General features: G+C 39.7%; 1 protein-coding gene across 1 annotated transcript in view; it reads right to left on the bottom strand.

Moving 5' to 3' along the window:
- LOC146469051 (uncharacterized) overlaps positions 1-22,294 on the bottom strand; it is a 28,633-nt gene extending 6,339 nt beyond the window's left edge. Inside the window, exons 1-10 of the mRNA XM_085123683.1 lie at positions 22,212-22,294; positions 21,287-21,616; positions 19,823-20,131; positions 19,317-19,428; positions 17,896-18,104; positions 16,725-16,872; positions 15,319-15,452; positions 11,785-11,896; positions 10,384-10,871; positions 5,453-5,503 (exon numbers count right to left, since the gene is read on the bottom strand). Coding sequence (XP_084979809.1) covers positions 5,453-5,503; positions 10,384-10,871; positions 11,785-11,896; positions 15,319-15,452; positions 16,725-16,872; positions 17,896-18,104; positions 19,317-19,428; positions 19,823-20,131; positions 21,287-21,616; positions 22,212-22,266 — 1,948 coding nt within the window. The 5' untranslated portion in view covers positions 22,267-22,294. The remainder of the gene's footprint in view (positions 1-5,452; positions 5,504-10,383; positions 10,872-11,784; positions 11,897-15,318; positions 15,453-16,724; positions 16,873-17,895; positions 18,105-19,316; positions 19,429-19,822; positions 20,132-21,286; positions 21,617-22,211) is intronic.
- Positions 22,295-24,776: the final 2,482 nt, after the last annotated feature.

Raw genomic sequence — 24,776 nt, 5'->3', positions numbered from 1 at the left:
GAGCACCTACACTTCACTACATTTAAGGACACGCGAACCTTTAATTTAAAGAAGGTGGATCTTACCGGCAAGAGAAAAGAGAGACAATTTTGCCTTTGCTTTGGTTTTCCGTTACTGTGCTATGTGATTGGTTAAAACAACCCACGCCACTTTTTTTCAACCAATCAGAATTCAAACCTAAACCAATCGTGACTTGCTAGCACGTGTTTTCCCGCGCTTGGCTTAATTTACTTAATTTGTTAATTAGAGTGCTGTTCGTTTCATTGTGTTTTTACGTCTATCAAGATTGGTTAGATTGACCACGTTTGTGACACTCGATTGAAAGTATATATAGCCTTCTTTAATCATTGGGTATGTTTTTCAGATTGCTGTCGAAATCATAAAATTTAATAGCTGTTGATCGTCTATGATGGTCTAAATAATTCGCGGGGCGACTTTGTACTTTGAACCGATAACATCTTGAGCCGGATGGAGACAATTAAAAATGGATGGATTTATAAATAAATTCAAAACAGTAAAAAAGCTGTCACTTAAACCGTGCACAGACACGGCACAAAGGTACATTGTTGTTCATACTACATACAGGCTTTGCGAATAAAAGTTGAATAAGAACATAGCGATTTGGTTACCAGTTCACAATTGTGCGCCTACTAGTGCACCACGAAGAGCTTTCTTGTACAGAGCCAGTTCAAGAACTTGCGAAATAGATGAGGGAACATCGCAGAAAAATCTAGTCTTATGGGTTCGACCCCATGACCTCAGCGATGCCGGTGTAGTGTTCGATCACCTGAGTTTATTAAGCCCACTGGAAGTCTACTAGGAGCTGGTAATTTAGTTGTGAATTCGTAATATCATGTACCCACAGAAGATGAAGCTCTACATGGAAATGAAATATATGTCAGAACTGTAATTTTAGAAAAAGTTATAAAAAACTGATATGATTTCATTAAAAAGTAATTATTCAAACTTTCTCGTGGGAACTTTTCCAGTTTGAGTAAACAAGTACTTAGAATTCATGGGTGGGAAGGCGTCGAACACACTTCCTATGACGACTAAAAAAAAGGCCCCTTTTAAACAGTTTCAACTGACATTTAACCAACATTTGTTCTACAAAAGTTGAACAGTTACGTTGGGAAAATGTTTTATATAGACAAACGTTGAACGGAGTGTTCAAACGGCTTCAACGCCATTCACAATTTCCAGAACAAATCGATGTTGAGTGGAAGTTTAAACCAATTTAAATTTGATTCAACACGCTTTCAACAAGCTTTTAACATTTTTTAAACTTTTCAACAATGTTGAACGACCTATTCAAACGCCTCCGACATTTCGTTCAAGAAAGTGTTCAAGGCATGTTGAAGCAAATGTTGAAACCGTTTGAACAGGCCTTAAAGCATTAACTGAAAAGGCTAGCGCTCTATCAGTCTGGCGACCCACCGCAGCGCATAGGGACCTTTTTAGATGTGAGCACGAGGACTAGATGCAATGGATGTAAAGCGCTTAGAACGCATGCGGATAAGCGCTATATAAGTGTTATTATTATTAAGAATAAGACCATTCCGGAAGCTCTTTATAAAATCACTTATCAGACTGATCTTGTTTTTACAGTCTCCTTATCTGCTGATATTGAAGAAACAGGGAAGAGAGAGAGCGTTCTGGAGACGTTACTTTGAAAGTCGTATTCGTACTGGATGTCGGTACTCAAACCCAAATATCTACATTTTAGTAATGGTCCCTGTTAACTAAACCTGTGCGAAATGCAATACTCCAAATCACGTTCTGGAAGTCTGAAACCTCGCAATTAAAACTTCGTCCAACAGATTTTCAACACTCAGATATAAAAAAGCTAAAACTTACACAAAGTAGCCGAATACTAAAATCAAACTTGACTAGACTTAAACACGAAGAAAATAATACTTTGGAAACAGTTTTATAGCGACGGCATGAAATGAAATGAGCAACTGTAAACAACGTGTGCTAACAATAGGATGTCATGAATACTGTCTAATCAGAAAGTTCTGCTGTAGTGGAAGAAGTCAATGATATCTTTGTTTTCGAAAATGTTCATTTACTGCGTTTTATTTCAGACCAAAAAGATAAATTTGTTACCAATAACACTGCAGCTGTAAACAATTGACTTGGATTTTAATTCCATCCGAATCTGCTCAAAAGCTCCAAAAAAGTGGGGGGGGACAGGGGGGCGGGAGCCCGGGAGAATAGGGGGCGGGAGGGGTACGGGAGACGGGAGAGGAAAGGGCGGGAGGCGGGAGTTCTAAGAGGACGGGAAGCGGGAGAGCAATACAAAGCAGTGAATTTCTTTACTTACTAATGCGTTAGAATACTATCAAAAAAAGAACCCAACAATGTTTTACAATGTTATTTGTCCTCCATTTAGCGTCCTCCGAGGCTTTACACAATATTTTATATCCAAGGGCACACAAAAATTCGTGCTCAGGCGATAAACAGGGTTGCTTCCGGTGAAATTGTAAACCCTTTCATTGTGTTACGTCATAGCTCATGAAATGTCAAGCGTGGCATGTAAACACATGTGTGAGTGCCGCGCAAGTTGTTAGTAGTCTCAAAAGAGGTGAGCATACGCGTCTTGTAAATTTAGTATCAGAGATATAAAAAAAAATTCAATGTCGTCAAAGACCATTTTAGTAGTTCTTAGTATCTTTCAGTACGGTAGTGAGAAATCTGGGGCATGGACGACCTTCTTGGGAGTTAGCTCCCAATGACCGCCAATCGGACCGTACTAAAGATTTTGCTGCATGGTGTATGGGAATTTGCGAATAGAATGCTGTTTCAATGAGCACGTGGAGAGTGTGGAGTGGTTCGTTTCACGACGCTGTTTTTCGTTTTGGACAAGGCAAAATCGATTCCTATCACAATAGGCAGCCAAACAGCACGGGAAGCAACCAGGAACGACTTTATAGAAAAAAGGTGTAGGATTAGGAGTAGCAGGAGATCAGTGCCGCCTCCTCGGCACATTGATGAAGACTTCTTTTTGATGAACAGTTTGCCTAATTTCGAACGCTTTTTTGCATTTAATGCAGTAATTTTTTCCTCAGAGCAGTAGCAACGAGCTTAGAATTCACCACCAGTAACCCAGAGATTTAAAACTTGGATTGAAAGTAGGTCCTAAAGTTTCATTTTACCTTTTCCCGAACTAAAAGCAATTTTTTTTACGCAGTTTTAGGGAGTAAGGATATCGAGAAAGATATCAAGATTATAATTAGTGTATCAAGTAAATGCGATGGATCCGCAATACAGCGCCAAGAATTAGGCAGACGTACTGAACTCTAACTGGGGCGTTTGGCTGCCAGCTCGCCATGTCCCTATTTGAATTACATGATCCCAACAAATGAATAATTAAGAAATGCAACAACTACTACACTGCACGATGGGCTAAGACTGTTGACACTGAAAGAATGGTTAAACCGTCAAACAAGACGAACATGTTAGTCAAAAATTAAATACAAACAGCGGTGATAAAGATAATAAACTTGCGCATTTTAGCTTGACGTGGAATATGAAACGTCAAGTTACATAAAATGCGCAAGTTTATTATGTTTATCACCGCTGTTTGTATTTTATATCTGATCAAGCTACGATGGCTCAAGAGCAAAAGTCTTTATGTTAGTCAAAATTTCATTAACTCAGAGTACAAAACCTATCAATAATGCTAACGTTAATCAAAATAAATATAGTAAAAAAATGAAAAATGAACGGCCTACGACGAATGGTACGTCCTGGTACAGCTCTATGACTAATACGGGTTTTAAAGCCTTCTAATTTACTAGGGGACGGGAGAAACGCGAAAAAGGGCGGGAGGCGGGAGGCAAAGGTACGGGAGGCGGGAGGTTCTGACCCCCCTGTCCCCCCCCACAAAAAAGAAATCTCTGCATCTCGTTGAATTCGCGTGGTCCTTCAACGAACTGACATGATTCAGGCTGAACTGTTCTCGAACGAAGGGTTAATTGCAGTCTTCAATTGTTTAATTATTGGACCGGAGAAACATCAATTCATCATTGTTTTATTTCCAAACCTTTACTCTATTTCACAGCACTTGTATCACCGAAAAAGCAGAAAAGGCTGCATAGAAGTTTAGTGTGTCAATATGAAAATAAGAGCCACCTATTTCGTTGCTTGCATCAGGTTTGGTTTCGCTCTAAGTGTTTTTCGCTTCTCGAACGAAGGGCGTCGCTAATTGCACTCTTTAACTCATAAATTATTGGTCAGAGAACTAACAATTCATCATTGTTTAATTTCCAAAACTTTACTCTTTTTCACAGCACTTGCATCACCGAAAAAGGCCCCAAAGGTTGCACGAAAGTTTAGTGTGTCATTTTGAAAATACTGAGCCACCTATTTCGTTGCTTGCATCTGTACGTTTTTCGCTTTTTGCCCTCGCGGGAACGCTTAATACGCGGCCGGGCTAAGATTGATTCTGTGAAGATTCACCTTATAGAGTTTGTTCGATTAACAAGTTATTTTGATCATGTGTACTCTTGAAAAACGTTTTTGTAAATTCGAATTTTATTTATTTTAGCAAACATGACTGCCAAGAGAACAAAACCTTTGCATTTCTACGCTTCCGAAAGATGTCACAGTTTGTGTGCAGATATGGGTGGATGATCAAGACATATCAGACTTTGCACAAACAAACTCCCTTTATAAATACAAAGAATTGCGCATAATTTGCTTCTTTTGAATTTCATTTAAGAAGTTTTTATAATAATCATATCCCCATGTGCCAATTAGCATTGTCCACAGATCATTGGCTCTGGCAAATTGAATATTCAAGTGCGAACTTCTACTTTCAATTGTTTTTATCTAGGGAAGACTGATTTGTGGAAAAGTCTTGCTGGCGAACATTTGTTAACAAAACTCGAGTAGTTTGGTTGCATGTGCAGCGCTCATTAACCAAAGCAACTTGACCTAGCAGAAAAACTCGCCAACTTTTTAAACTACTCAATAAACTGCACCGCATGTGATGAAATAAGACTAAACAAAATTATGCGGTGTTTTTTTTTATGCCCTGCGAAAAAACACTCGTTTCCTATCAGACAACTTCTTTCTTGCAGAGAGTACCGATTCGTGCGTGCTAGCCTTACAAAAGGGGCTGGAAATGAAGGCATGAGATCACTTTTATTATAGTGCTTTATTCCTAGCTGTGTACATTCAAATTAGTCCAAACCAACCGGCATGATGTGCGAGTCAAAAGAAAGAGCTGAACAATAGGCCCGATGTAGTCCGCTTGGATTTACGCGCTACATATCAAGAACGTGCAAAAACATCCAGAACTGTGTTTTTATCATTTGGGTCATGTAGTGGTGTACACTTACACAAAACGCTTGGAATCGCGACCTTTTAGTGACCTCAATTTACTTTTTTGAAGTTATGTTGAATAACACATGGATTCATTCACAAATATTGAATATTCACTTACTAGCTTCAACGTCCAAGGTAATGTTTCCTCCATCGCCATTTCTGGCAGAAGCTGTAACAAAAGAGAACAAGATTACATGTAGTAGGAATAAGAAAAAGCAACAAATCTTAATGAGAATCAAAAGGAGCAATCAATCGGGGTGAGACAATAATATTACCGACGGACATACCATGATTTCAATTCACTCAATCATAATTGTCTCATTAGACCCCACCTAAGAACGTTCCGGCATGTGCGTGGCGTGTGAAACAAGGTCTTAGATTAGTCACTGCATTAACGACGAATACAGTTTACAGGATCTACATTTCCAGTACTTACAAAATCCATAACTGAGGAGCTAAAGATAAAGTGTTTTTTTGTGAGCAGTTAAGCTTCGGGTTATCTGACAGTCTTGTCCCGCGTGAGTAGTTGTCTAGATCATTCCGTGTCTAAAACGCGGTTTCGGAACAATCGTGAAATACATGACGAGAAACAACTTTCAAGACAACGATCAGTAACTGTTTTCTCTGAAGAAATGAGTCAAAGCTTGGAGCGAGAGCTTTTCAGATCAAATCGCAATCACGACTTACATGCCACTGCAGTGTCTATATTAAAGTTAGCTGCATTGTCAAAGAGAAAATCAAATAAGAACCTTAATTCTGTTGCGCTAAAAAGGAATGCATACCTAAAGTGATGCAAAGCAAGATGCACAGTACAACCAAGGCCTTCATTTCCTGTCTCTTAAGCCGCAGGAATATCTGAGCTAAAAAGACAACGCTTGCTACCGCCAAATTTCACCGCCGTCGAGTCGACTAAACAACCCGCACGTCGCCTGTTGCAATAAAGCACATCTGGTAAAGTACCAGAGCGTGACAAAATATCCAATTAACAAGGCATGCTATTCATTGAAAAAAAGGCGTATCCATTGTTCTTCTTGCTGGGTAGAACAAAGTGGATTTATGATTCAAGAGCTAGGCTTTCAGAAGAAACCAATAAAACAAGCCAGCTTTTGATCCTTTGCTGTCAATATTATCTAAGCTTAGAACTAATTATTATTTTTTATTTTGTATAAGCTCATAAATCGGAAAGAAAACAAACCCATGGTAAAATAGGGCTCTTTTGAGATCTCACAGTAGATCATTTCATTCAGGACTCCAAAGATAGCACCACAAAACTTGCTTGTTAAAAGTCACTCTTGTAATCCGTCGAAAGGACTAGAGAATATTTTTTTACTTCTGTGGATTTTTGACATTTGGCAAAACAGTTGTAGTGAAACTCGAGAAAAAGTTCTGGAAGTTCACCCACTACAGTTAATTTGATATTGCATTTTTTCAAGTTTCGTTACAAGCCCTAAGGCAAAGAGTGTCATAAAATTTGTTTACAGCTTTTTCGATCATTTTACCGTTTCCTAAAATAATTAGTCTTCTTTCGACACGTTTTTTTTTTTTTTTTTTTTTTTTTTCTTTTTTGGCGTTTGAGTTTGAACACTCGAATTCGAACGTGATAGAAAGATGTCATTTGAAACCGTACCAGGGGCTAGTTTAGCTACAATAGCTGCTCATATATTGGTAACCTGAGTGGTAAACATATTGGCGCCAAGTCTACCCGGCGGCGCGGACGAGACGTGTCAGAAATAACTAACGCAGTGCGCATACACAATACGTCGCCTCAAACTTCGACCTTTGGTCAAACAAATTCAGATGGATGAAAAATAGACTAACGGCCGTCTCTGAAAACACAAATCACACCGCCGACCAGTCATAGACCTTATTCAAAATTAAAATTGTCTCCATTTAGTTCGGCTAAAAAAAATAAAAAACAAATAAAAAAAAGGCAGCAGGGAACTTGAATTATACAGTAATCAGCCATATTTTCACATAGGATTTTACACGTTAACACGTTTTACACGTTAGTTTCTGTAATACCCTGAAGAAGAAAGGCCATTCCTTTCGAAATATTGGAATCAGTATAGTTCCCTAACCGTGAAATCAGAATTTTTTTGTATTATTTGTCACCGTGCTATTTTTTACTTTTTTTTATCCTTTACTGTAGGATCCAGAGTTTTATTTTGTCAGAGTGGTCCTTACAATATTTAGGATGCTCAATTACTATCTGGGGGGATTAGCTACTAGTAACAACTCAGACAATTCAAGGACATACAAGACAATATGCCTCAAATGAGCCTTGAGGAGCTTATTGTACTTTGCGAAACGAAATGGAACGAAACGAAATGGAAATCTGTACTTTGCGAAATAAACAAGTAACAAGTCGAAATTCGTCGTACCGTACAATCCACTGAAATGAATGATCCTTGTGTGATGTCTCTGCGTATCTGTTGCTTTGCATGTCGCTTACGACATCATTCCAGCCGGATATGATACACTAGCAAGAAAATCTGTACTTTGCGAAATGAAAAAATGAAAATCTGTACTTTGCGAAATGAATAAATGAAAATCTGTACTTTGCGAAATAAACAAGTAGCAAGTCAAAATTCGTCGTACCCGTACAATCCACTGAATTGAACTATCCTTGTGTGATGTTTCTGTTTATCTATCAGTCTGTTGCTGACCCTATCGCTTGCGACATTATCCCAGCCGGATATGTCACGCTAACAAGACAATCTGTTCTTTGCGAAATGCAAAAATGAAAATCTGTACTTTGCGAAATGAAAAAAGTGATAATGTGTACCTTGCGGAGTGAATAAATAAAAATCTGTACTTTGCGATTTAAACAAGTAGCAAGTCGGAATTCGCCGTACTGACAATCCACGTTCCTTTATCTTTGTGTATCTATTGGTTCCCCCGTCGCTTGCAACATCATCACAGCCGGAAATGTCACGCAAGCAAGAAAATCTGTACTTCGCTGTTGAAGTTGTTACTTTTATGAAAAGGACCATAATCCAAATCTTGCTGTTTTGCGTAATAAGAATAATAAACTGTAATAACAAAACATTACGTTATTTATTCATATGGAAATATCTCCAGAAATTGTCAATCAAAATTGTGATAGAAAAATATTTCCCCAAAACAAGATAACCTGTCAAAAGGAAAAAGAAACAAACGAACAAATTGAATTTAACAACATTTCTCAGAAAAAATACATCTGATCTTGATATACCCCAAATAGTAAATGCAAATCGGAGAGTTAAACTGAAACTACTTGCTACTTGTTTAAATCGCAAAGTACAGATTTTTATTTATTCACTCCGCAAAGTACACATTTTCATTTTTTCTCATTTCATAAAGTACAGATTTTCATTTTTTCATTATGCAAAGTACAGATTGTCTTGCTAGCGTGACATATCCGGCTGGGATGATGTCGCAAGCGATAGGGAAAGCAACAGACTGATAGATAAACAGAAACATCACACAAGGATAGTTCAATTCAGTGGATTGTACGGGTACGACGAATTTTGACTTGCTACTTGTTTATTTCGCAAAGTACAGATTTTCATTTATTCATTTCGCAAAGTACAGATTTTCATTTTTTCATTTCGCAAAGTACAGATTTTCTTGCTAGTGTATCATATCCGGCTGGAATGATGTCGTAAGCGACATGCAAAGCAACAGAAACGCAGAGACATCACACAAGGATCATTCATTTCAGTGGATTGTACGGTGCGACGAATTTCGACTTGTTACTTGTTTATTTCGCAAAGTACAGATTTCCATTTCGTTTCGTTCCATTTCGTTTCGCAAAGTACAATAAGCAAATGTAATGCTGCTAGACCTCGCACATTATCGTTCGCGGTCCTTTGCAGTTTTCACGTCTACCGTTGGGGCCGTAGGTCTTAACAGATCCGATATGCTGTACCTTTTAAGCGTGGTTTTGTCCATGCGTTTCAATGTTAAGATGGTTTTATCCATCTACCGGTTTTGACCGTTGCGAGACAGGAATTCGATGCTTTGCCTGCTTTCTCCCTGAGGCGCGTGATGTGGCAACGCGTGATTCGGGGGGCGGGCAGGTTCAAAGTACGGAACTTGATAGGGCATGGGTTTTGTTGCATTTTATTTGAGCTGGCTCTCTTGCTGGTTTCAACTGCTACACCGTGCTGACGAGTTCCAATAAGAACGAAACAGCTGTCCACGGTTGCAGCCCTAGCCTGTTTTGTCGGTTTCTGTCGGGTTGTTGTCTCGCAAAGTCAACTTTTTCATGTAGCCTTGCAGTTTGTGTTACTGTTTTTTAGTCTTTTTAACCTCCCAGGACTGCAGTAATTGGCATGCGCTGTTGCGGTGTCCCTGCCTTCCTAATAGTTGTTATCTGATTTTTTGTGTGTCAATAATTGTAAGGAGAAGCTTATAAAATAAATAAAAAAAGATTGGCTTCTTTGGGGTTCAGAAGGGTTGAAAAGAATGGATAGCACAAATTTAAGAGATTTGTATGGAAACAATAAAAAAAGTATCAGTGTATGGAGAGAAATAATATTCTTCTTCGTCGGTGTGTGTGTGCAATGAAAGTGATGATGATGATAATGATGATGATGATGATGACGATGATGATGATGATGATGATGATGATGATGATGACGATGATGATGAAGATGATGATGATGATGATGACGATGATGATGATGAAGATGATGATGATGAAGATGATGATGATGATGATGATGACGATGAATTTTATAGTTTACTTTAAATTTTCGAAAACTTAACGTGGCTCTGAACCTTTCATAAAATATTTCTTATCTTTGGGAAAAGTTGTATATAAAACGTGCTGGTTACAGTTCCATAATAGAAAGGGCTGTCACCGATCTCGTTTTTGGAGTTATAGCTACCGTTAAGTTCTGACCGCAATAAAATATTCAAAACTTGGCAGTGAAACCACTCGCCTGCGGCTTATGATTCCACTTGAGTTTTGTACATTTTATGGCGTCATTTTATGGTCGATAGAAACTGCCGTCGATTTGTTAATTACCCTTAACCTTTGTTTTGTTTCTTCCGGGTACCTACCCGTAGCTGGAGGGTCTGAGGGAGGGTCAGTGGGTGGGTCTGTTTTCACTGTGGGAGGGTCCGTTGGTGGATCTGTGGGAGGGTCGGTGGGTGGGTCTGTTTCCACCCTGGGAAGGACGGTGGGTGGGTCCGTTTTCACGGTGGGTGGCTCTGTTGGTGGATCTGTGGGAGGGTCGGTGGGTGGGTCTGTTTTCACTGTGGGTGGCTCTGTTGGTGGATCTGTGGGAGGGTCGGTGGGTGGGTCTGTAGGGCGATCGTCATCCTCTATGATTACTGTTACCATTGACCGGGGTCCGATAGTAACACTGGGACGAGAAGGACCAATAAGAGTCATTTTGACTTCAAATGCCTCTTCTCTTCCGATCCTTGAATCGTCGATAAGAGGAATCCGAAATTCTTTCGTTGCGTCGCCAGACTCAAAACTTATAGTCTTCGTTGTCGCTACGTAGTCGTCCCCTGCAATGGCCTGTTTGTCTGAGGTGGTTACACTGAAAACAACAACGACTATACACTGAGTCAGTCAGTTCAAGTGTGTTGGCCGCATAGCACGTCTCATGTGTAGTGGCGTAAATTAGACGTTGGCGTATGGATAAGCGCTGGAGTGAGCTGAAACTCAGGGGTCCTTAATAAACATAATGGGACAGTGCAGTCTTGCACACAGAGCTAAAACACACTGTGTTACAGTGGTGCCGCTGTGAAACACAGCCCTAAAGAACCTGACGCAATTTTTGGTTTGATTTTAAATGTTTTATAAAGGAGAAGACGAAGAACAACACAACAAAAACAAGAAAGAGGAATTTGTGTGAATGTCCTTATATATCTCTATCCCTCTTTTTAAGCGATGAATGAGTAAAGCAGATTAGAGACGTTATAGTAGAGGGAGAAAAAATGCATTCCCGCGATCGCACACTAGACCGCTCGGAAGTACCTCGCGTTTTTCTCCCTTATTCTGCTGACCAGTGAATAAGGGGTTTAAAATAAAGTATCCTCGTTATTATGAGATTCTGTAGGACTGTTATAGAAGAAATATAAATTGCCTCAAAGAGCCTTTTACCACTTTGAAAACCTTTTTTTCATTCATTCATTCATTCATTCATTCATTCATTCATTCATTCATTCATTCATTCATTCATTCATTCCTTCCTTCCTTCCTTCCTTCCTTCCTTCCTTCATTCATTCATTCATTCATTCAATTCATTCATTCATTCATTCATTCATTCATTCATTCATTCATTCATTCGTTCGTTCGTTCGTTCGTTCGTTCGTTCGTTCGTTTGTTCGTGCGTCCGTTCGTTCGTTCGTTCGTTCGTTTGTTCGTGCGTCCGTTCGTTCGTTCGTGCGTCCGTTCGTTCGTTCGTTCGTTCGTTCGTTCATTCATTTATGCATTTCTTTTTTTCTTACGTAAATTGTGCAGCCACATTTAGATTGCCAGTGTTCTCGATGACGACAGTGACATCTTGTGAAGACTCAACTACTCTCACTTCCTCTGCTCTAAACTGGAACACACCCGGGTCTAAAAGAGAAAAAAAAAAACAGAAAGTATGAGTGAATGATAAAGTCCGTAGTAGGCTACTGTACCTCGTCAATTAGCAGTCTGTTGGGAAGGTTAGAGCACAAACTCCTTTAAGAAAGTGTCCATTGACTGATGATCTAGCAACTGTGCTAAGTTACTTACTTTCCACCTCCGGTTGCCTCGGTCAACTTTTATCGGGGAGGAGCGTTAATCGGTTTTCCAACAACCGGACCCATGTTTCTACCTTGGTACACCTGTATTTTGAATTATCATACAGACACGAGAGTTTTGTTGGAAAATACACCACTCGTAAAATTCATACGAAACTACATCCGGGATCCAAGTGGCGTAATTTCCATATACTCACTAGTGCATGAGGTCTGTGAGGATATTGATGACGGGATTACCCGCTTTTTAATGGTTGTTTGTGCAGACAGTCAAGGAAATGTTTTTTGTTTTTTGTCTATATAATAAAAAGAAAATTACACGGTGGCTTGAAATGAAGATATGAATTGTATTTTCTCGCGTTAAAAACTATATTTTACTCATTCGTACATTTTACTCATTCGTACTCATTCATACTCGTTCGTAAAATATTGTTTTTACCACTCGAAAATTAAATTCATATCTCCTCGCCGCCGTGTAATATCCTCTACGTATTTCTTTTTTGTTTTCTTACATGGAAAGGGATAGAGGCTCAATAGAGAAGGTGACCTCATTGAAAAGTCTCACCTCCAAACAGGCTTGGTGTGGGTCTTATCAGAGAGGGGCTCTTAATAGTTCACTCTCACTATCCATTATCAACTACGGTTTTAAACTTGCCAGCTCCTTTTTCCTGGCTTGCTTATCAGCTGACTGTTAATTTTTACCATCGTCTCAAGGATGATAGATTCAACTGATCACAGTTTTCGCCTAGTTATTTTCTTTTGTCTTCCTCGTTCTTTTTTGCACCTGCCGGATTCGCCTTTCTTTTCCTTCTAACAAAAACCTCAGATGTATTACCCTCCTCAGAAACTTAAATAAAATTGTGAAGAAAAAATGGCATTTCTCTAAAAATTCTGGGAGTAAGATTCGTTCCCTAAAATTTTCCACTGAAGCAGCCAAACAGCTCAAACTGTGTTAGCTTACTTAAATTTTCGTTTAAAAAGGCCAACAAAAAAAAAAAAAAACGTTCTGAGAATACAAAGAAATTTTTTGTTTATTTTGTTTAGGTGTCTTCGTTGAATGCCTTCGAAGAATGCCTGATTTTAAGCGACAGACAAACGATAAAAGAACTATATACAATTAGTGAATTGCTGCATGGTATTGACTTTAGTTTAATCAAGTACTGACACCATATTGATTTATTCTGGGCCAGGCATCTAACTAAGCCTGAACAATTTAAAACTAATACAAAAGTCAATAGAAGCGTATAAAATATTCGATAAATTTTTAGGGCACTCCTGGGACCAAAAAGACAAAAAAGTTCATATTTATAGACTGATCAGATGGTGAATCGCATATGTTGACTAAACCGCTCGTTTTCGTACACTTATGCGACTGAAAAATAGAAACTCATATTTTAGACTGTTGAAGGAACACAAAGAAGGATTTGGAGGTTGCAAGTACAGCCTTAAAAGGCACACCTTTACTTGCCCACAATCTTTATTGTGCTCCACAGCAGTCTGTTTTGTCAGGAGCCCATTAATGGGCTCCTGGTTTAATAAATGAAATCAACTGAACTCACTTCATTGATATACAGACCTAAACTAGAATCGGCGCGTATTTTTGTATCCTTTGCTAAAAATGAAATTTAATTTCTTCCCTGCTCTAGGCTGCGAGGAATTCATGATTACATCAAGGTGCTACTCGTATATTTATAAATACTCTGGATCTACGGTCAGTTACCTTGTGCAATGCACATGTGGACAATGAACGCCTGGAGTAAAAATAACTTCAGGGACGCGCGCTTTCCCACCTCCATATATGATCAGTGAAGATTAATTAACTCGTTTAAACTTCTTCCCAATTTCCAAGAAGCACGGGATGATTTTCACCGGGTGTGCTTGGATTAGCTGGCCGGGTGTTCTTGAAAATTGCCAGCCATTCGCCCGTGAAACGTGTAGTACAGAAAGGGCTTGATGAATAGAATGAATAATATTAATTGGCTTAAGCAATAATTGGGTTAGATTGTTGACAATCTTCACTGGACCATAGATCAAAGAAGCTTAGAAGTAAACACCGCGAGGGCACTCTAGAAACACCAGTTTCTGCCCTCCAGGCATTCTATTCTCTTAGATGGAATAAAAAACGAATAGAACGGAAAGTTGTTCAAGTAAAGCTCAGGATCAAACAGGAGAGCAATTTTTTTAACAGCTCAATTTTAATTTTTAAAAACGTCTGTCAAATCACACTAAGTCAAGTTAACGTGATTATGGGTGTCGTGTCATTATCGCGTGCTTTGTTTACTAGCCATGAAAACAATTTCGAAAGCTATTAAAAATTTGAATTTAACAGCCCTGAAGCATGCAGACTCCAATGTTGTAAAAAATTCTAGCTTTTTCTGAAGGCGGCTTCCACGTGGAACGGGCAATGATGAATCACGCGTATACCTACGTACCCGAACTAAGGATTTAATTTATGCTTCGTTTTGGAACGTTTACTTGAGCCAACGTGTAGGTATATTTTAAATTTTTGTTTGCGCATGTCCTGACTCGACAAAAACAAACCACCAGAAGACCGCTGCCCAGCCAGGATCGAATCGGAGGAATTTTGTAACTGGCCAGGTACGATCATGACAGTGATTTTGGATTTGAAAAGAAAGGCTCTGCAAATGCACTAGTCAGATGCTGATTTATTTAATTTCTAAATTGAATTCCTTCATCATTCAGAAACTCAAAAAGAAAATTTATTTTAAACACGCGACTTTCCAAATAAGGTAAAGACGTGCCGTATACAATGACATGAGAACCAGACAGACTGCTGAAAGCCACAATAGAGTGTGTGCACGACGGCCATGTTGGAGGACGGAAACAATACAATGATTTTCCTTTGGGAAATATATTCTATTTTTATGCAAATATCTTCTATTGTTTTAGTCCTCCAACATGGCCGCCGTGCGCATACTCTATATCCTACAATCGTGGACAAAACTATTAATAAAAATACCCTTCGACGCGCTTTCACTGGCAAACAAGCAAACGACCATATTTGAAACCCTCCCCCACCCCTCCCACGGCTCAATGTTCTTTTCTGGTTCATGAACAGTTTCCTAGCAATAAGCACTTCCCAAATCAATATTGCATAGGGGGAGGGGGTTGGGGGAGAGTGAAGTAACTGTGGTAGAATTAAGAAGGGAGATATAGAGTCATTTTTCTGTCAGTGTCTTGTTTTCTTAAGGAGTCTTGACCATAATTGTAACTATCAGTTAATCTCATACTCACCTAAAAATACGTTAACCCAAGTATAAGAGACAATCATGCCGTGTTTATTTTCAGCAACACACTGATAGACAGCATCCTCTTGAAATGATATGTTTGTAAACTGCAACTTGTTGTTATCCAGCCTTACTCGATCACTGTACAGATACCAAGAAGCGAAAACGATTACTAACTAATTATATTCCTCATGCCTTTTACTCTTTTCTAGGAGTGGCGGCTCAGCTCTATCAAAGGGGAGATCTCAGACATTATTTCAAAACCTAAAATTGTTTGTCTGTCAACAGAAACAAAAAAATAACTGTCTAGTTTTGTTACAAATTACCACCCAGTACAATAAAACTGTCGATTAGTGCCTCTGGCCTGCAGAGACAGAGTAGGTCGGAATGGATTGAAACTTGAAAAATGTTAGGCTAACGTTTTTAAGTTCTCGCACTTTTGTTTCCAAAATGCGCTAGAACAGATCACGAGTTGTTCCTTTCAAAAATAGAGTTGATTTCTTTCCTCTTGTTGAATTTAAGCGAAGGCCTTACTTCACCATTTTTAACAAGAGAGGTAAAAAATCCCATGACAATTCCTTCTTTCCCCTAAGTGGTTACAAAATTTTCACTGACAGCAGTTCAGTAGCACCTTCCCATGCCGGATCTGCTTACTATGCTGACCCTGTACACTGAGTTGGTTCTACTTCTGTGGATGATATCCTATAGTATGATTGGGTAATACAGGCAAGATCATGCGCTTTACTATTTTAAGTTTAAGGCCACTGTTGTCCACCTGTGCCGGATTAAAAATATTGTTTAGTACTTTTCTTTGGTGCTGTCTATTATGGTGTGCAAGTGGTTTCAACGTTTTGTTCTTCTGATGAAGTCCTGTTCAAATAAAGCTGCTCAGCTGTAAGTTTCCGTGATACTGTTTGTACTATGCTTCACAGGGTGGATCGAACCTTTTTGTAAGATGTACTTTTGCATGAATCTAATTTTGGAAAGCTTAAAACTAAAATAAAGCTAAGCAAAATTAAAGTAGAAGAAGAAAGAACATTCGACTCACAAAAATACAAAACATAATCTTAGAAGTTACAGCAGCCTGCGTGCAAAGCCCGTAAACGGAGGAGGGGTGAGGAGGGGACTAAGATTCGACAGCGAATACCCCTACCTCTCCCCTCCCTCCCCTGCACCTTTCGCGCAGGCCATAGGTTAAATGTACAGGCTATATGTGATTGGAAAAAATTGGAACTGAAAGTTCTCCTCTCCAATTTTCCCCTGGGTTGCCGTCGCTCTTGTCTCGTTTACCTTATACGTTTGCTTCTTCGTTCGTTCACGTAATCAGGCTACTAACTTCTCTAGCTTCTACTCGATCGGCTCTGGAGAAAATCGTTAACTGAGCAGCAATGAATCGTTATGAAATAAACTTACGTTGACTGTGTTATTCTTTGCCCGTCTCTGAACCACGAAAACGAAGGTGCAGGGATTGCAGTCACGTCACATGTTAAAGTCCCATCTCTGTAAGTACCAATGGTTTTCTTGTTCCCTGGAGGACTGCCGTTCGTCCATCTCGGAGAAACTGAAGAAGACAACAAGCCCCTGGTTTAAGCCTGCCGCACACTTGAGGAAGGAGCTGAGAAAACTGCATCGCGAGGCGATTAACTCAACTGTTTTATTACGTGTGCGGTTGAGTTTTCTTCAGTTTTTCGCCTCGCGAGGCCGTGAGGAAAATATCTGTCGTGTTTGATAATTGAGATTTCGCCTCGCGAGGCGAAATTCTCACGAAAACTCAACCACACTCTTGAGGACACATCTGAGCTGATTGCCTCGCGTGGCCTCGCAAGGCAGTTTTTTCAGCTATTTCCTCAAGTGTGCGCCAGGCTTCAATCTTTATCTGACCTTATTCAAACTATGACGGTAATAGATCAAACAGGAGGATGAGTGTGTCATCTAATTTCCATAAACAGAGAAATGGTTTGAAAAATCGAGGCGCAACCGAGGTTTTTTTGTTAACCAATTTTGAGCTTCTTAAACTATTAATCAAAAGTTCACCAAATTTTATGATAATTAAGATCACTTTTCCAAACCTCCACGGCAGTGATTTTGTTTTTTTCTTCATGGATTATCGATGAGTCTTATACAGGAGAATGCTTTTTAGTGAAAGAAACACGGGTTTTAACGATCTGCACTCGACAACTTGTCTGTTATTATTGAAAAACACGGAACAGTACAGTAACAACACAATAAAATACAGTGGAACCTCGATTACACGAACCTCTATACAACTAAGTCCTCGGTTTTAACGAACGATATTCTTTATCCCGGCCTTTAAAAATGTATGCATGGAACAGAACCTCGATATAACGAACTTGGCACTTCGCTGGTTCGTTATATCGAGGTTCAATGTGTTCCACACATTTTAAAAGGCCGGGCTGGAGAATATCGTTCGTTATCTCTGGCAGAGGAGTTCGTTATATACCGAGGTTCCACTGCAAATGATAACTTACACTGACAGAAAGAAGTCTATTACTCAGTGGGAATATCATATAATTGATCACAAGTTACCAACAGATATTTTTCAAAGTACTGGACTTTATAATACCTTCCACCAGCAGGGTTATATTGAATTTCAGAGGACTTCCAGTATTTTGAGAATTCTCAGCCTCACAAGTGTATTGGTCTTGATGCTTGTCCTTTTGGACGTTAATAATATTCAAAAGTCTTCCCCGGAATGCGTCTGAAATCTCAAAAGAATTCTTTCCATGTTCCAGTGGAACCATATTCTTCTTCCAAGTTATCTTTGGGGCAGGTCTGTGGGTAATCATAGAGGTGTAAGCTACATTAACAGTCATGGCCTAAATCTATGAGTAATACATTGATGTTTCTTTTAAAAACCATAATTCAGTATATACTGCCTGGGAATACTTTCCAGGTAGGTTAAAAAATTAAAGCTACAATCTTGGACAGATCAAACGAAAAATTAAGACCACCCCCTTCCCCCCCCCCCCCCCCCATCCCCCTCCATTTCATTTCATTGCGCGCGAATGGAGTGGTTTAATTTCTCATTTTAATCTGTCCAAAATTGTAGTAAAGCACGGTGCCTCCGTTTGCGCATACGTTCTGCGCATCTCGGAATGGTCCGCTGGCTACTATAAATTACTTTTCCCGCGGTTTATAACTACGCGCGGAAAGTAGATCTTAGCATTATAAGGACTAATGAAATCCAAAGAAAAACTTGGGGGTACCACGAATTTTTCCGAGATAATTGAGCGTCAATTTGGAGGGAAAAAATGCCATAAGTTGTTATGAATTTTAAAGCTTTTTGTTGCTTAATTATCTCTAAAAGATGCACGGTTACCCCACTGTTCTTTTTTAGATTCCAGTAGCCCTTGCTGAGATACGCTTTTCCCTCATGGCCATATATAAAATTTGCAAAAATATCTCTGTATTAGAATTTAGAAGGCGCCATTCTTTATATATCCGGATAATATTATGATATTATCCGGATTGCTTAAAATTATGGCACACTGCTCCTTGGAATCGACTTGGAAACTGACGGCTGATTGCTATGTTCGATGTTATATGTTCGTCTGCGGCTGTACATTATGCTTGAAGTATGTCGAGGGAATGATCAAAAGAATAAGATTTCAAAAAGAACATAAACATCAGTTAGTTAAAATTCTTGCTGGTGAGAGGTTTATGAGTTGGCTATTTACTAGCGTGGCTTAAGGTTTGAACTGATAGGAATACCGAGAAACAAATCCAAGAAGCCAGAGAAGAGGCCTTGAACGCAGGACCTCAGGGACCTTTTCAGCCTCTTTTGAGTGAATCAACCACGAGACAATTGTGTAATTAGGCTCTACCTTTAAGCATATGCCGTACTTTCTATTGTTACCGTGATCTGTTTAACGCTGAGTCACTTTGATCCATATTCTCTGTGAGGGTTTAATAAATAACCAAAAAGAATGTCATTCTTAACGCAAAAACTTTCTCCCATTAAGTAGAAATAAATTGATCTCTTGCCTTCCAATAGCAAAGCAATATAATGTTTTATTTCTTCCTTCAACAGCTATTTCTGTGCTACCAGGAAGCACTTTCCAGGTAGGCGAGCTTGGTGTCTGGGGATCTGTTTGGTCTGCGGCAAAATGAAAGCCACGTTAGTGCTGACGATGCAAGGTTTTTTGACAAAATGATTTTGACAGATATGTAACGTCGATCTCAACCATCCCACGAGAATTAAACTGTGGTTTCCGTTGGCAAAATTTAGACAACGCAGCGGGTCCCATTGATGACAAAAATATGCGAAATTGGTCAAATGGAGGTGAAAATAGGTCGAAAACCAGAATATACTCACTTGGCGCCAAACGTATTCTTAAGGTTACATACCTCGACAACCGGGGTGTGGGAGAAAGATGGGAAAGGGGAGGGGAAATTGAGATCACCCATAAGATTAAACCAAAAAAGGGAGGTAGAAAATATCACAAGGACGATTGCTTATTTGCAGAATTTCTTTTACAGACATATTTTACCTGGTGTTCGTTTCTTTAACGTCAACGCACCAGAGGAGTAAAAAGTGTTCGCAGCAGACATTGTACATTTGATTCCATCTAATCCATTGATCTCATCAATGTCTTCCTGGGTAACAAACATAATGGATAGGTCCCCAGTTGATGGGCTGATCCCTAGTCGCTCGTTTCTTTCAACCTGGATCATGTTTCTGCCTACCCAAGAAAAGCTGACGCCGAAGCTGGGTTGACGGGCGGGACAAGCGTAGCTAAAGGGTGATCCAAGATCAACGACCTTCTCTACAGAGGTTTCATCAGAAAATTCTCCAACAACTATAAAATAAAATAAAATAAAATAACCTAACATCACATTTCTTTCGCATATTACACCCATCCATATTCAAATCCTAGAAGTATGCAGTATGTTTGTCACATGAACCTAGTTTGATGACCTAACTCCCACGAGGCTTCTGCAGCTCGGTGGTAGAACATCCGAACTAGCAATCAGAAGGTCGTAGGTACGATTCCTATTGGGAGAACTTACATTTTCTTTTCCTGAGTTTGCCTATGTCACTGACGGATAAATTCGTCTCTCATTTATTCCCCAGACTTAAAACATAACATCGCACTTATGAATTAGAGCAGAGGGCCACAAAACCACAAATAAACTGTTCTGAATACTTTTGGCTGCTAGATATCTTGTTTTAGAGATGCACGTGCCAGACGTCACTTTACGTGAAAATCAGTTTGGTTTATAAAATAAACAAGCTGCTTGTTAGAAAATCAGCTCTTCGGGAACGAGCAGTGCGAGTGGTTGGATAGAGGAGCGGAGGGTTAGCCTCACCCCTTCTCCCTCACCAGGCGGACTACGCTCGCCGATCATATAGTCAACAAGTCATTCATTCATTCAACAAATCATTAAGCTTAGTAAGAAAAACCAACGCAAATTCGACTTGAGTACTGTATTCATTGTTCAACGAATACATGATTTACCGCTCTATATACCAACCACAAGTTGGCCAACTCCCTAGACGTCTCTGACTTCCGCGCGTAGCTTTTTCACGGAGCAGGCAATTTTCTCGTGCGCGCGCGTGGCTTTTTCACGGAGCAGACAATTTTCTCTCTCTCGCGGGTGGCTTTTTCACGGAGCAGGCAATTTTCTCGTGCGCGCGCGTGTTTTGCTTATTCGGCGATCTCTGAGCGGAACTGATGAATTGGTCATTTTACAGTTCTGTACTTGTTGACCTGACCATTGAGTGGGAGCAAAGCTGGATCTGGAGTTGACTTTGTTTTGATACAAACATCACTGCAGCAACTTTTCATAAGGAAATGAAAATCATGTTAACTGGTTTAGGTTTACCAACGAAAAGCAGTGAGGATTGTATCAGGACAAAGTCCACACCAGCCTCGCTTTCACTCCAAGACCAGGTCACTTAGCACACAACTATAAAATGTGCTAATGAACAATTTGTGAGAACTCTAACTTACCTGTCACAACGACCTTTATCTTCCTGCTAAACGTTTCCACGTTACTAATAGTATCTTTGACAAAACACTGGTAGGTGCCACTGTGTGAAGAGTCAAGATAGCTCCCAGTCAGGGTACCGTTTGAGCCAAGCCTTCTTTTACCAAACTGTAACTCGCCTTCGGAAATTTCTACATCATTGTGCTTCCAGGTCCATTTTAAGTTCTCCCCTGTAGCGCCACATGGAAGTTTGAGAGCATTTTCTCTTCTAAACTTTACCTGTTCCGGGTTAATTAAGTCGTAGGATAAAAAGTGGATGATCTTTGGCGGGGGGCGGTTTCGCTGTTGCTGACCTAAAAAGACGTTGAGTACAATCAAGACCTGTCATTCTGACAACATAACCTGTTTTAAGGACGGTGCCTCATTTTGCTACTGCGCATATGTTTTGCGCATCTCGGATGGTCCGATAAACTCTGATTTCTTAGGACGTGCCTAATTATTATGACTACGCGGGAAAAGAAGATCTCAGCAAGGGCTGTTCAAATCCAAAAACAGAACTGGTGGTAACCACGCATTTTTCAGAGATAACTGAGCTTCAATTTGGAAATAACATTCCATATTGGTTACCACCAGTTTTCTTTTTGGATTTCAACAGCCCTTGCCGAGATCTGCTTTGCCTGCTTAGTCATAAATTGCGCATAAAAATCTCCGGATAAGGAGGCATCTATCGACTCTAAAACAACGACAACTATAAGAGTGAATGTCTGGTCATATGTAATTAGCCAATACAAGCCTTCGATGGATGAACATAACCATAAATATTAGTAGCTTAATTTGCTGCCTTTTTATGCTAACCCACACACGAATTGGGTTTGGTGGCTTGTAAGCACTGCCTTGTGACCCGTACGGAGGTTTAGCTAGGGAAATGTAACTTTTAAACATAATTACCTTTCGATAGTGCTGCGAGATGGAAAATCCAGAGTAAGAGAGGAATCCGCCACATTGTACACAGCTAGAAGCATTGCCTATCAAATGAAACTTTTATTAGTAACTGAAACAAAGTTAATAACCTAAAAAAAATGATGATGCTGACGACGATGATAATAATGATGATGAGGTGTTGTTGATGACGAAATGATTAGGAGGAGAGGAAAAGTGGTGCTGGTGGTGATGATGACGATGATGGTAGTTTTGTTGATGGTTGTGTTGATGATGATGATGATGATGATGATGATGACGATAACAACGGTAATGACAGTGATGATGATGATGATGATGATGACGGTAATGACGGTCATGATGCTGACGATGACGACGGTAATGACAGTGATGACGATGATGATGATGATGATGACGATAACAACGGTAATGACAGTGATGACGATGATGATGATGATGATGATGACAAAGATGATGACTGCGGAAATGACAATAATGACGATGATGATGATGATGATGATGACGGTGACGATGACAACGATGATGACGGTGGTGATGACGATGATTATAGTGGTAATGTCTGGTAATACTGCTGTTGATGACAATGGTGATCATGATAAAAAGCTGTTGTTTCGGTGACAAGTTGTCGGAGTACTAAATCAGTAGCATTAGCCTCATAACGACAATAACTGTCTATCAACTCCTCGAATCATTCATTGATCACCAGTTACCCTAGCTGAGTAAGATCTCGGAGTGAAAGTGAAGAAATCAAGACTGAGTTGTAGCATTGTGTTTTAATCAGTGCGTCTTGCGATCAGCAGCTGTTCAGCAAGAAACTAAACTCTATGAATACACTAAACGTTATTAGTATAAATCTCAGCTAGTGGTCTATCACGAATGCCGTTCTCTGATTGGCTACGCTACTCGCTATCTATTCTGTGATAGACAGTGAGTAGCAGTTTTCAACAGAATGGCGGCCGCCTCGTCGCGTTTTCGAAGTTTCTGCGATGAGGAAATAGATAATTTACTTGTTTAGTTTTGACCGACTAGTAGATTTATACTAAAACAATTAGATTATTCGCTCTCGATTTCTATGCGTGATAGCTGATGAGGGCGCATCACGCGATAGAAATCTCGAGCTCATAATCTAATTGTTAAATAGAACTCGGTTGAGTGACTGTGTCGAGGGCTTATCAAAGGGCGAGAAGGTGCACGTGCTAATATAACCCAACGTTGTTTCTATTTTTGTGTAGCAAACTAACCGTTAAACAACAGTGCAACATGCAGCATAACGCTAAGTGGTAAAATGAGTGCTTATCAACCTTACAGTATGGTAAGAGACAGTATCCCAAGCTCTCAAAAGAATAAAGAACTACAGTTATAGCTCCAGATAGCAGTGGGCTCGATAAATCAAATCAAATCAAATCAGACTATTAATTTTTTTTCTATTGATTTGAACCCAGGCTATGATGCAAGTTTGGCGACCTACTGGAGCCTTCTGTATTGTCTGTACTATTTGTTATTTGCTTAGTGCACTGTTTAGAATTTATTATTTCCCGCCCCATTAAGAACCTTTTGAAGGCAAATATTATCACACAGTAATTGATGCCTCGGCAATCTTGTTTGAGACAGCTGTCTTTTAAGTTTGCATTTTTCTCTCCTAAATTCCCGTGTTAGAGACGAAAGGAGCCTTCCACAATAACCAAGAGTCGAGTGAAAAAGTAATCGAGATAGCATGTGTTTAGTATTGGCTAGATCAGTGCTTGGCGTCCGTTCGTTCGTTTAGGTCCACTGACGAGGTATCCTAGGTGTAATGATTCATGCATAAAGCCGACCGATTTTGTATTCACGAGCCAGCTGGCTTTTAAGTTAGGGAGTATCTAAGGACTGAATTCAGTCCATATTGCCGGCGTTAGGAATAATGTCTTTACGATTGTTATTTTCTTGTTTCAGTTAAGATTTAGACTTGAAGATCAAATCGATCGACATACCTTTCAATGGATGCCTCCCGCCTCTGCCTTAAGCAAATCATTACTGTACACGCACTGTTGCAGCTGGACAAAGGGTTCAGTTTAACTCAATAAAAGGAAAGTTCGAGAGACTGAATTAATGTCGCGCTTAGCATGTTAGCAGGCTGACTTGTTTGTGTTTCGCTTTGGTATCTACCTTTCCTCCCTCTCCCCTCCCCCTGCTTCATTTATTATTTATTAATTATTTATTTAGTATCAGTTTTTTTGCTTCTTCTTCTATCCGGAAGCTTTTGTTCACTTCTCGAGCTCGCTTGGGCTAACTCGGATAATCCATTAGGGGATCGTTGGTGGGGATGAGGTAGGTAATCCTTGAAATTTTTTGTTAAGGGTTAATAATTAGTTAGCAGGGGCGGGGGGGGGGGACCTCGTTGGTAGGGATGGTGTGGGTAATTCTTGAAATTTTTTGTTAAGCCGGGTGCAAGTTTGTTGATTGAAACCAGTCAGCAATTTGTTTCTTGTAATGGGCTCAGATCGAGTGAAGAACTGTTTCGTTATTGTGGTTTCACCGCCCGTATACGCGCTATAATTTGTAGCAAAAGTGAAG

The sequence above is a fragment of the Pavona decussata genome, unplaced genomic scaffold (genome assembly GCF_977016875.1).
Source record: "Pavona decussata unplaced genomic scaffold, jaPavDecu1.1 SCAFFOLD_127, whole genome shotgun sequence".
NCBI lineage: Eukaryota > Metazoa > Cnidaria > Anthozoa > Scleractinia > Agariciidae > Pavona > Pavona decussata.
Note: the sequence above shows the minus strand (reverse complement) of the source record. Positions and strands in the feature narration are given on the sequence as shown.